Source organism: Uranotaenia lowii, unplaced genomic scaffold (genome assembly GCF_029784155.1).
Source record: "Uranotaenia lowii strain MFRU-FL unplaced genomic scaffold, ASM2978415v1 HiC_scaffold_380, whole genome shotgun sequence".
In the NCBI taxonomy this organism is placed as follows: domain Eukaryota; kingdom Metazoa; phylum Arthropoda; class Insecta; order Diptera; family Culicidae; genus Uranotaenia; species Uranotaenia lowii.
In genome coordinates, this window is record NW_026598290.1 from 4,778 (window position 1) to 18,663 (window position 13,886).

The following is a 13,886-nucleotide window of genomic DNA, read 5'->3' on the forward strand; positions in this document are numbered from 1 at the left end:
TAAAAACATTAAAATAACGTCACAAGTCACATTTGGCTCCATTTGTTTGGTAAGTTTTCTGGTTGTGCCGAATAAAATTAGAAAAAAAACTTGTCTCTTTTCCTACTCCTTATTGAAAAAAGGGGGTTCAAATCATTCGTACGCAAACAACTTTTTTTATTCAAGATGGTCCTTTTTGTAACCGGTTAGTTACAAATCGATGATTTTTGTTTAATTTTCGTTCTAGAAAATTCATGTTCCCTGTCTAGTCTCACAACAAGATAGCACAACAGTAGACTACATTTTACTGCTGACTGCTGTCATTTACAGAGGAGGAAAAGGAGGAAAGAAAAAGAGAAAATGGAAGGCGAAAAGGAAGCTTGCTTCCGGAAAATTCGCTCTCTTCTGTACCAGGCGTCCCACACAAGATTATTTCACCCAAAAACCTGGCCAAAACTCAAAATTTAAATTTCTTTGGTTACATTTATGTCAATGTTTATTTGATTCTTGAATAAATTTAGCACCATGTACCGGTCAGTTTGTTGACGTCTGATTTGTTTATAAGAATAGAATAGAATACCACAAAACCTAGATTTCTTCCTGTATTTTGTTTTCCCCTTTAGTTTAATCTTATTTACTTTCGAACCATATTGTTTTGAAAATTTCCAAAATATTCTTTCATTCATAAGGATGGCAAAATTTTATGTTAGTTCACTATCCCACAGAAAAATTATCAGTCATGGATCATGTCATGACAGAAATATTCCAATAACGTGAATGTGAATGCCTCGGTTATTCACATGATGGAAATAACATTCACGAATGAGAAGAATGGACAATGAATGAAAGATGATGGAAATCAAATTGAAGCTTAAAAAATTGTGTTTAAACTTTATCTATGTTTTCATTAGTCTTATACTATTGCTAGCTAACGTTTTTGATAATATTGTGGATTGAAAATAAGCTTGGCAAACAAAAGATCCTAAAAGCTGGCAAACATTGTGCTAGTGATTTTTTCATGACCCATTTAAACCATCATGTCATGACCGAAATGTTCGAGATCTGAATGATCAATGACATAATGGGAAACTCTTTCTTTACCAAAACAATCATTTCATAGCATATGTACTTTCATGTCGAAAAATCTTAAAATAACGACATGTGAAGAAAAGAATGGATCACTAGTCGCAATGTCTCATGACCACGACCACGACCACGACAAAATAACGTCCCTGTTTCCAACTCAATTTATTTTTGAACCAGTATGTATTGTTTTTCGTTAAAGGTTTGGCTACTTTGATTTTATTCAAATGCAGTGTGCATTTCAAAAATCATTTCAGTAGTAGGTAGTAGAAATGGTTCATTCTAGGGAAAATCTGGTAAATGGTGCATTCTGGTAAAAAATCTGGGAAAGTGGTTTTCTGGTGATTGAAATTCTGGGGATTTTTCATTCTGGGCAAACGTTTTCGGTAAAATGGAGTACTGCCCATTTTTTTACGAAGAAGTCTTTCGAAATGATCCTACGCCGTTTGGCCTAAAGTCATTTGGCATAAAGCCGTTTGGCATAACGCCGTTTGGCATAATGGTCATTTGGCATAAAAATATAAAAACTCATAAAGTTACATGAAATGTTGCTAAAAATTAAAATACATTAGTTTTTTTCAATTTACCGAGTTTCTAGGTTTATTCAAATTCCTAGTAAGGCCCGTGTCTCTAGGTTTACCCAAAGCTAGGGACAATCCCCTAGCCCGGTCCTCAACGCGAAGCGCAAGGACCATACGTCGTTTTAGTTCGAACGCGAAGCGTGAGGAGGCTTCCTCGAAATTTCGATCTATAATTTTAGGACGGCCCGACTTTCTAGGTTAATTCAAAGCCCTAGGTAGGCCCCGTGTTTCTAGGTTTACCCAAAGCTAGGGACAGTCCCCTAGCCCGGTCCGCAACGCGAAGCGTAAGGACCATACGTCGTTTTGGTTCGAACGCGTAGCGTGAGGAGGCTTCCTGGAAACTTTGATCCATAATTTTAGGACGGCCCCGTCTTTCTAGGTTTATTCAAAGCCCTAGGTAGGCCCCGTGTTTCTAGGTTTACCCAAAGCTAGGGACAATCCCCTAGTCCGGTCCGCAACGCGAAGCGTAAGGACCATACATCATTTTAGTTCGAACGCGAAGCGTGAGGAGGCTTCCTCGAAATTTTGATCCATTATTTTAGGATGGCCCCGTCTTCATGCCCAAAGTAAATGCATTATTTTATGCCAAACGATCGTTATGCCACACGGCCATTATGCCAAATGACCATTATGCCAAACGTCCATTATGCCAAACGGCTATTATGCCAAACGGCCATTATGCCAAACGGCTTTTTGCCAAACGACTTTTATGCCAAACGGCGTTATGCCAAACGGCTTTATGCCAAATGACTTTATGCCAATCGGTATACAATCTTTCGAAATGTATGATATGGGTATAATTGATCGCTAGAGTTCAACCAGATATATTTTTCTTTTGAATGGATCGTGATCACTGGTTATCATGAAATTACTAATATCTATCCAATAAGTAATCCAATAACCAGTTATCTGTTAAAAAGGACTAAACATACTGTATCTAAAGGCTAGAAGATTGCGCTTTGAAGTATGCAATGACTTTTGGATAGTAAACAAATTTTTAGAATTCTTTTTGTCTGATACATAAAAACTGTGAAGTGAAAACTAATATGGCGAAAAATTGTCGATTTTTGCCTAGGGTCAGAGCACCCTGAATTAAGGATCAATCTCCATTAGTAAAGGGTCAAGTCTCCTGTATCTTAAAAAATATCACATTTTTTTTTAGTCTCACGAAAATGCTTTTAGTTCATCTACGATTGCATGTATCGTTCTAAGTTTTGGAGCATGTAAGCTTGAAATTAAACGCTGTCAGTAAATGCACAAAACAGCGAGTTGCTAAATGTTCCCAAAAAGATATGATAAGAATAAAATAAAGGGATCAAGTATCCCCATGCTCCCTTATCGATTTTTATCAGATAAGTCCCACATAAATTCAATGTAAAATATGACTAAACTCGAGCAGATGTCAAGTTCAAGTATTGTCATATTTTACATGGAATTTCTATGGGACCCCTCATTTATTAGGGAAGGGTTTTCAAAACAATTTGAGTTTGTCGAATTCGCTTGAAAATGTTATAGGTTGTGTTAATTTTATGCTTATTTTGTATAGAAACCCCTCCCCCCAAGTCGAAGAGATATGAAAGTAGTGTATTATAGAAACCATTCTCGGTCTCAAAAACGATCATATTCCAAATTTTAAGTAACTTGAAAAATATGAGTAGTTTTCTGATTTATCAAATTTGTATGTGGACAGATTTGGCTTTTTCAGACAGATTTTTCTTAACAAGAAATAAATATATTGAATTAAACGCCAATTTTCTGAATTGATTTAAAAAAAAAAATTAAACATCTTCATATTTATTTCTTTAACTTTAAACTTCAGATTTGTGCAAGAATTTGTTTTTCGTTTGGAAGATTTTAAATCATTTTAAAGAAAATTGATAACATTTTCATTAACTGAAGTTTTCTGGAACTTGAGCGAAATAAATCTTCAAAAGCTCGATGCGCGATACACATGCATAGGTACTCGTTCAAATGAGCTTCAAATTTATTTGGCACGTTTCATTTTATTCCTACTTGGTTCCGTGAGGTCTCACATCGAAAGAAATGTGGCTTCAACTTTCAGCGATGCCGTTTTTTTCGCTTCTGGTCACTACTTTTGTGCTCCGCTCGCTGTCTTTCTTGAGACTCGTACCAAAACGGCCCATCTGCTTTCAGTTACAGCAAACTTTCACGAATGTTTATGAGTTTTATTTTCCACAGACCAGTTCAAGTTCGGTCAGCCAGCAGCGATGCACTTTAGTATGTTTGTTGTGATTGGGTGTTGAGGCAGATTTTCGGTTTCTCTTTTAACTCATTGCGTTTTAGTTTTTCAATTATGTCTCAAAGCTCATTTCTATTACACACAACTATTTGTATTTTCCAAATATTCTGAATATCATTGCTACGATAAAAGAACAATTCCCTTGAAACAAATTCTATTGATAGAAGTGATTAACGGAAATAGTGCGTACGGTCGGTGTGGATTTTTTGTGTTGCACAATCATCTTTGTGATAAAAACGATTACATAAAAAAAGTAATCACAAGAAAGTTAATCGGATGGCGAACTATTCTGATAATGATTCGGTATTAGATGAAAAGCTTGATAAAGGATTCGAGCAATGTGATCTGTATGGAAACAGAAAAGCAAGTGGTGGTTTTCGAGAAACTTCGTACGCAGACGAGCGCCTTTCCGATTCGGAAATAACGAAAGAAATTTGTGAAATAACAGGGAAAACTCACGAAGATTTTCATCGCGCAAGTGATTTAGAAGATGCGCAAAATGTCTTGCCAATGGATGTACCGATTATCAAAGCGTACTTGGAAAAGTTTCATGAAGAGTGTTTATTCGAGAACTGTGGTTTTAAAAAAGAAAAATATTCGGAAAAAGATAGCTTTGATGACAATTCGCTGAAAACATCATTCAAAACGGAAGTTCATTTAGATTTACAAAACCCTTCACACAATATAAAAAATAAGAAAAATTTACCAAACTCCGGCTCAGTTGGAAGAATGGAAACCATTCTGGAAGAACCTGTAGAGCCGAAAATATCGGTAAAAGAAATTCTGGCCCGGTTCGAAACGCTGAAAGAAGCACCACAGGTATTTACTTAAGTTTTTAATTATTCAATCGATCGAAACACAATCAGTTTTCTTTGAAATGATCTTAACATTGGAATTTCAACCCTTTATTCATTGCACCCATAAAAGTACAAAAAAGTTGGGAAAAAGTGGTAGAAATTTCAACACTTACGGCACGTTTTGAAAATTTTGCCATGCAAAAACATTTTCTTTGAAATGATCTTAACATTGGAATTTCAACCCTTTATTCATTGCACCCATAAAAGTACAAAAAACGGTTTTAAGACGTTATATTTAGTCTCATAAAAGATTCACCAAAATTTCAAAAATCATCTCTGTAATTGTTAATTTTATTTTATTTATCTTGGAAATTTCAATCAAAAATCGTTGATTGCAGATCTACTTTTTATTTTCAAAAAAATAATTGAACTTGAATTTTGCATTTTTTATTGCTTACCCTTTCAAATTTCTCACACGTAAATAATTAATCGGCATTAAAAATATCAATGAATACTTGATACAAAATTATCAATACGTTTTCAATGTAAATTGATTTTAGTTGGAATTGTTTTAAAACAACAGAAGGGGAGAGTTCACAGTGGTCAAAATGTAAAAAATGTAAACGTTGTTTATAAATTTTTTGTTCTACATTTTATCTTCTAGGTGTCTTCGAATAACTTATATCTACAGTAAAATGAGCTCTATAAAAAATTGGAATGATTTTGTTTTTCTTTAATCCCGTTAAAAGAGAGATAAATTTTTTTAACTTTAACTTTTAACTTAACAGCTTTGTCTTGAACGTCATGTTTCTAAAACACTCATCTTCCGAATTACTGTGTAAAATATGAAAATAGCCTTCAAAAAACAGTTTTTTTTTTGTCATAATTTTTTCTTCTAATTTTTAAATATTACAAAGTTCTTTAAATGAACAAAATACATATTTTTGTTGAACATTATAAGCATGCAAAATGTAAGCTTTTAGAGTTATCTATATTGAGAAAATGCTTAAAAGTAGTTCTATTTCAGCTTCAATTTTACGAAAACTAGGCAACTTTTGGGCAGCACGCACTGCCGCATTTATCATCAAGGTTTCGTTTAGGAAACACTGTAAAAATCGATTGTATCCACTTGTATCCAAGGAAAATCCATATACAGTGAGGTTTTTTTGACGCGATTTATTTTTTACACGGCATATTTTACGCGGTTTTCGGGAATTCACACGCGGTTTTTGCAACTTACGCGGTATTTGAGAGAAAATCCTTTTCGTTTTTAAAAGAAAACACTTTTTTTTTAAACTGGAAGAATTTGAGACAAGTACGATAGATCGTAAAATGGAGTTCTACCTAAATATGTAAACTGATCATATAGATAAGGTTTCGAATGAAGTAGAGTGTTAAAATCCTCTTTTTCATTTTTTACCGGGATCCCGTATGAGTATAAAAACTTAATTTTTGGCTCACTTTTTGGAAAGGTGATATTAAGGCGCCAGCACTAAATTTTTCTTCGGAATTCCGACTTCCGACAAAGAAAAGTTAAGTACTAGATTTTCGGAAGTCTGTGTTTTGTTGTCAGTTCACCAGCGACGTTTCTAATAATTTTATTAAAATTGACAATACCTTTTGGATTGCAAAACTGTAAAATATGTAACCAAACTCGCCCGACATCAGGAGATACAACCGGTTAAAAATGACTATTTTTGTTAAGAATTAATAGATATCTCGTTCGAACTTCAAAACTTTTTTACAGTGTATTCAGCAAAACTTTGCTGTGTCCAAAACTCTCTAGACCTTTTTTTTAATAAAAAATCGCTCTCGAAAAAATTATGTTTAAAGGACTGCAAATTAAATATATATTTTTTTAAATTATCTTAACTTTGAAACGTTTATTGAAAGATTGCTCACTTTTTCTGCTCCTTCATGGCCAATTGGATGCTATTCTTCGGAACATCCGATGATTCCGACTTTTTTTTTTATAAATTTTCGTAGGTTCTCCACTTTCGTTACTTTTCAATTCCACATCTTCTCGGTCCAACGGGATCTTAAACCGGGGGACTGAGATAAAGGGAGTAGATACGTCAATGATCACACAGAGTTATGCAACTAATGATTGAATTTGTGGCAATTTGTTAGAGCAAGTTCACTGGTGTTGGGAAAAAGTGGTAGAAATTTCGACACTTACGGCACGTTTTGAAAATTTTGCCATGCAAAAACATTTTCAAGATCTGTGGCTTTTTTTAAAACACGTGTTGTATTTTCGCATGCTGTGATGCAAAAATAGCAATATTTCTATCACATACGGCTGAAATGGAAACAGTGTTGTAAAAAAATACAACGCCCCAAGATCTTGAAAACATTTTTGCATGGTAAAATTTTCAAAATGTCAAATCTTCTACCACTTTTTCCCAACACCAGTGAACTTGCTCTTAGAGAAAATTAGAAGGTTTGAGTTCAAATGAGAGAAATCCGTGCTCAGAGAGAGTAAAAATGTGCAAATTGTTGCAATTTGTGTAACAGTTGTGGAATTTTTATCTTTACCACTCCAAATACAAAGAATTCACTCTTGATTTCAATCCCTTGTCTTAAACAGTTCGAGGGAGATCCACCGGTATCTTTACTGTCTATAGTTTTAGATTCAACTGCTTCGTGTTCTGCTCCCAAAACCGCTGGAATAGCTCCATCACCGACTGATTGTCTGTAAAATCATCTGGTTCAAGAGGCAACTCGATCGGTGATTTTTTTTTTTGTTTCTCTTCTTACACTTGTTTTTTTTTAATTTATATTATTTAAAATGTCATGCACACTTAATCTTCTCTCCTGTGGTCGAGACGGTTTCGTCCTGTATTTTCAAACAGCTGAAATTACAGGACGATTTCAGGACAGTAAAACAGCTCAGGAAAACTACTGCCGAACTGTCCTGTAGGCTATCCACGGTTTTCTCCTGTGATTTGGAGGATGTTTTGGGAGTATCGTGTAGACTCAGGGCTGTTTTCTTTCGATGTTTGAATTGAAATTCTATTGAATTATGCAGAAAACTACAAAAATATTTATTTTTTTAAATCATTTATTAATCTTAATGAGAAGCATTATACTACAAGTAAAAGTTTTGTGAATAAAATAATGACGTTGCTTGTCAATGATGTTGGACGGCATTTAACCTGAAATCAAAATCAAAAGTGTCAATTTTTTATATTTTTTGTTTATTTTGATGAACATTACCAGATTCACAGAGACCAGATTCTACACATGTTCATGTTGCTGATTTCAATGTTCGGAAAATCGCTCAAGAAAAGCAATCAGGATTCGTTTCAAGCTAGAATACTTACACCTCCGAGTGCTGTGATACGCACGTGGTGAACGTATCCGTTAAATATTTGTCGAACATCAACACTAACTAGATACATAAAAAAATACCATGCCCCATCGGGGGCTACCGTTTCTATTCGTCACGTGGCTTTTCAAATGTGATCGACATACTTGATGATAAATTTTGAACGTCGTTCCCACAATCATTCAATAACGCCTATCCTCGCATCATTTTTGATAATGTTCGTTATTGATAGACGATCATGAATGTCTCAGAAGGAAAATCTGAAGGAATACCAGGACCACATGTTGAAAAAAGCCGTAGCACATGCTGGACAGTTCATTACGGTTATTTAGTAATGATTTTGTTCTTCTACGCAAAGCGAAAAGTTAAAAATCATATTGTGACCTTTACGCATCGCTCAGAACTGATACATATCAGTTGTGATCCTAGAAGGTTGAAATACATCAACGAAGGCAATCACCATCGAGACGTTCGTTGCTGATAGTCTGCGTCCTTCTTTACCATATCATGTTTTGCGGGAATGTTTCAAATACAGAAGCGTCGTTGTCATGCATGATTGTTTATATAATTTGGTTGAAGAAGGAAAAATTGACTTCTTCGATTTTTTTTTTGTTATGAATGCAGTAACACATGGCTGATCGAAAATGATTGATTTTCGGAACATTGGCTGATTCCAGGTGTACCTTGCCACGAAACAAGCCAAATGATCCTATAAACCTTCGAAACAAATCATGTTCCTCGCGCACGACTTGCAGCCACTCGCACTTCTTTAGCCTTACGAATTCTACTGGCTGGCACTTCGTTCCATCCCTGATGCGTAAAGCCTAGTCCACTCTAGGCAACATGAACTGCAATTTTTGTTATGAGACGAACTTTGTTGTCTGTTGTTGTTGTTGGAAACCTGAGACGGTCTCAGTGTCTCCCGAAGAAAATGGGAGACGCTGAGACCGTCTCGAGACGAACCTGTGTGGACTAGGCTTAAGGAACAAATCGGAACCCAGCCAATGATAAAACTCGATGTTGTCCTTAATGAAACCTGCTGCGCTTCAAATAACGAAAAAAGTTTAAGAAAAAACACTAACGCAAATGTGCAAACAATCACAACTATCATTTCTGCAACGCCACGCCAGGGAATTTCTTTCCTGAATTTAATTGACTTCCTGAACATTCGAAAGGGAGCTCTTTCTAATTTCAGGATCAAGTGATTTTCACGAAATGCGGTTAGCTAACTATCCGTGGCCCAGGGAAACTCATGTTTTTTCGACAGTTCAAGTGTCATTTTGAGCTGTTTTCCTGTAATTCAGAAGGTTATGGTCCTGTGCGGAATAATTGATAGAAATGTCCATTACATTTTCAACTCATAGATCAACTGATTTTTTTTTTTGTAGAAGTGGGGTTTTACGAAGATTCATACTCATGTTGGAATCGCTAGCGACGATAGAAAGCGAAGAGCAACATGAAAAGTTATTTTTATGAAAAAAAAATTTAACTAAATATGAAGATACTTACATCTGTGCATTATGTTTAAAAACTATTAAAAAATCAGCGTACTATAAATAATTGAATATTTCTACACATTTTCTCCAATTGAATTTTGGTCATTGGTTTTAATTAGTTTGCTATCCCTTCACAGACAAAATCGACTGGCTTAGTCATATCTTCGGGTGCTCGGGCGGCAGCTGCCGTGTTGAATGTCCCGATAGAGAGATTAGAAGCAAACACCAACGTGAACTCTTATGAAAACCATTCAAAAGTGGATAAACTGAATCAACCTCACTCTCATGAATTGATGAGTGAGAATGGGAACAATACCGATGATAACAATTCTATATCACCCGAAGTTGACGGTACCGTTATAAAATCGTCAAGCTATATGAGTGCGGATCCACCGGTAAATCATCAGCAAGACGATCAGCATATCCAGAGCAAGCACCCGCTGCTTCAATTCGCTATACAGCATTTCCGGAACGAGTAAGTACACACATAGTCATAAGTCGAACCTCACATATTTACAGTGTTCAACAAATCTATGCTTGGACAAAATACGTCGATCGTACTTAGATGTTTTAATAATCGATAAATAATAATTTTTGTTTTAGTAAAACTCTCCTTAAGTGAATTGTATTTTAATTTCAATTTTCAGATCTCCTGGCGTTCTTTCGCATAGCGCGTGCATGGAACTTGTACAATGGCAGATTTTCCCTTCGCGCATCCCACTATTGCGTTTACCGGCAGAGCTAACACAATTAGCTGTAGAGTGCTTCGACTGCATTTTACGTTATTGTGGAGATATCGCAACTGTATCAGATGTTACAGAAGTTAAATGCGTCTACACGATACTAATGGTAAGAAATTTTTAGTTGAAAATAATGGATTGAAAGGAGCCATTTTTTTTTCTATTGTGCACTTAACATTATTTCTTTCTACTTTTCCAGCATTGCCACAAGCATTTGACTTTGAGGGATGAAGTCTATTGTCAACTGATTAAACAATCAACAGCTAATCATTCGCCATGCCCTGATTCGGCCCAAAGGGTCTGGAGGCTCTTGAGTATACTGACGGCCTATTTTGGATGCTCGGATGCTTTGCGGCCGTACCTGTTCGATCATTTGTCTTCCGCTGCGTCAGACCGCCGCCGTCAGTACCACGGAACCGCTGCTGTATGTTTGGCGAATCTCAGAAAAACGGCGCGCTGTGGAGGGCGAAAAAATGTACCGAGCGTCGAAGAAGTTACCGCTGTATCAGCAGGAAGGTATGTATTTTTTTTCCCGCAGCACGAATATTCGAATAACTGTCTTTGATTAAAAGTTGATAAATCCTTCACACTGCAGGCTTAAATTGATCATTGGTCTACAAGAAGTTTACATGCAAAACTTCAGCGAGATCGGAAAACGAGAAAAGGTTGCGCAACGAGCCTGAAGATTTTTTTTTTAATTTCGAGACATTTTGTCAAAGAAAATCATGAAAAACTGGGTTTTTACCAATAACTCTTTTCAATACCGGTAATTTTTTTATGGTCACATTTTCAAAGGCGATTGAAAGTATTAGAGAAACATGAGATATCAAAGATAAAAGGACGTAATCCGTAAATATCATATTTTTTTCGGAAAAAATACAACGGCTCTTCGACGGGGATTGAACCCACAATTTAAGCTTCAGTACAACGGCGCGTTAGCCAATTACACCGCGGTGTATACCACCGTGGTGTAATAGGCTAACGCACAATTGTACTGTAGCGGAAATTACGGGTTCAAGTGCTGTCGGTGAGCTTTTGTATCTTTTCGAAAAAATCATGATACGTTCTACGGCTTACGTTCTTTTTTTTCAATACCTCATGTTTCTCTACTGCTTTCAATCGCCTTTGAAAATGTGATAATTTTCAGGTACGACGATGTTCCAAGACGAACTCAGAACGTTAGGTTTGATTAAGAAAATTTAGTGGGATTCGAACTTCCCATCACATTATGATGTTGGTTTTTTTCGTATATCCCAGGGGGATGGCAATCTGGTTTTTCTTGCGAGCAAGAATCTTTTTCTTCTTTTCTACCCATCGGGAGTGTAGAAAAGAAGAAATAGGTTCTTGCTTGCCGGGTGTTGTTCGAGTGTTTAAAAAAAAATCCCCAAACTATATATGCATAGTAAAACTCTCTTCATTCTGCTCCATAAGTAAAAAAATACCATAACATCTTTTTAAATACACAAAAACAATCCAATAATCATATTTTTATCTTTATTTCAGATCGGCCCGAAGACAAGTGTACCGTTTGCCAGGAGGAGCCGAAAGAGTAGTGAATACACGTTGTTCTACAGTTGTTGGAGACGTTATAACTGATTTATGTTCATCGTTAGGGATCGAATCTCCTGCTGAACAACAAGAATTTTCCCTATATTGCATTGTTCAAGGAGATGCTTTCACTATGCCTCTAGCAGCAGACGAGTATATACTGGATGTTACGACCGAATTACTGAAGTCCAGCCAGCCGTTTTATTTGATTTTCTGTCGTTCAGTTTGGCATTTCCCATTAAAACGAGATCCAGCACCTACGTCTTTATACATAGAAGTATTATTCAATCAAGTGGCTCCGGATTATTTGGAAGGTTTATTGCTGGAATTGCCCAATGGAGGTGCTCCTACGCCCGACTATGTCCGTGATATGGCAAGAATAGCAGCAATTTTGCATCGGGCTGCAGATCTGAACCATTTACCTGCTATGAAGGAGATCAAATTTCTTCTTCCTAAGCCAGCCCTTTCTCTGAGAGAACTACGGCCAGCGCAATGGGTTGCGCTAGTCCAATCAGCATGGCCTTCGACAGCCAGTTTGAGCCCGATCCAAGTCAAAGCCCAGTTTCTGAATGTATTATCATCCTGGCCATTGTTTGGTAGCAGTTTCTTTGCCGTTAAACGTGTGTGGTCTGATGACAGCCCAGTGGAGGATGTTGGTCCCATGTGGCGGGAGTTGATTCTGGCTTTGAACAGGCGAGGAGTTCTTTTCTTAGATCCGAATACTCACGAGACGATGCAGCATTGGCCATTTAATGAAGTTATATCTACAAGAAAGGTGAGCTGAATTCCGGTCAATTTATGAAAATCTAAATAATGAATTCACTTATGAGTTAAAAAATACTTATAAATACATCAATCTGTTTTACCCGTCGTGTGAATCGTTATTATGTTGAACCTTAGACTAAATGAATAAAAGCAGTATTAACGGTAATATTTTTTTACAGGTCCGGTCTGAAGATGGTGCTCTATTTTTGGATATGAAAGTAGGAAATCTGTTACAGCAACGGGTGATCCGTGTTCAAACAGAACAAGCTCATGAAATATCCCGCCTTGTGAGACAGTATATCAACATGGCGCAGGCTCAACTACGAGACCGGAAGGAATGAATCAATGTGCTCAAATGGCGAAGTCAGTTCGCATTACCCAAAGCACTAAAGTTTTTTTTCTAGCAATGTTGCTGTAACATGAAATTACAGAACCTTTATCTTCCATCATTTATTATACTACCGGGAAAAGCGCGCGTTATTTTAAATACTGAATATTTACTATTTACATATATTATATTATAAAATATAGTTAACTTATTGCGTAAACTGAAGGGTGTTTCTGTATGGGAGAGTGGGTGTTTTGGACAGTAAGATAAAGAAGCAGTATGTGAAGGGTGTGCTTAGATACTACACCCATAGAAAAGGTTGCAGAAAACCAATGCCTATTTAGCAAATCTCTGTGCCGAAAATGCGCTGAAAAGTGTACTCTTTGTACCGTGAGGAACAAAGAAATGAAATGTGATGAAAAGTTTTTCAAGTTAAATCTATACTTCCGTTAATTTTTATTCGAATCGCGCAGGGAGCTTCGATAAGACGATGGTCTATTCTGCATAATGTTCAACGTGGCACTAGAAGGTGTTATTCGAAGAGCGGTGGGCGTAATGCGGGGCACGATTTTCAACAGATCTAATCAACTTTTCTGCTTTGCCGATGACATTGATATAGTCGGCAGATCATCTGAGGCGGTGGAGGTAGATCTGCAAACTGAAACGCGAAGCAAGAAGGATTGGGTTGATGATTAATACGTCCAAGCCTAAATACATGCTGGCCTGCGGATCCGAGACCGACCGAAACCGCTTGTTCAGTAATAACACAGTCGACGGCGACGAGCTGGAAATAGTCGAAGACTATCTCGGCTCACTGGTGACCGCAGACAATAACACCAGCCGTGAAATCCGGCGGCGAATTATCATCGGAAGTCGTGCCTACTATGGACACCACAAGCAACTTCGGTCGAGAAGACTTAGCCCTCGCACGAAGTGTAACCTGTATATGCCGCTAATTAGACCGGTTGTTCTCTACGGGCA

At 36.8% G+C, this 13,886-nt stretch overlaps 1 protein-coding gene across 1 annotated transcript; it reads left to right on the top strand.

Moving 5' to 3' along the window:
• The first annotated feature begins 3,803 nt into the window (after positions 1–3,803).
• LOC129760035 (unconventional myosin-XV-like) lies at positions 3,804–13,140 on the top strand. The gene is made up of 6 exons (XM_055757615.1): positions 3,804–4,722; positions 9,662–9,999; positions 10,172–10,373; positions 10,464–10,780; positions 11,768–12,587; positions 12,757–13,140. Exons 1-6 carry the CDS (start codon positions 4,180–4,182, stop codon positions 12,916–12,918), a joined length of 2,382 nt encoding a protein of 793 aa, XP_055613590.1. The 5' UTR covers positions 3,804–4,179; the 3' UTR covers positions 12,919–13,140.
• Positions 13,141–13,886: the final 746 nt, after the last annotated feature.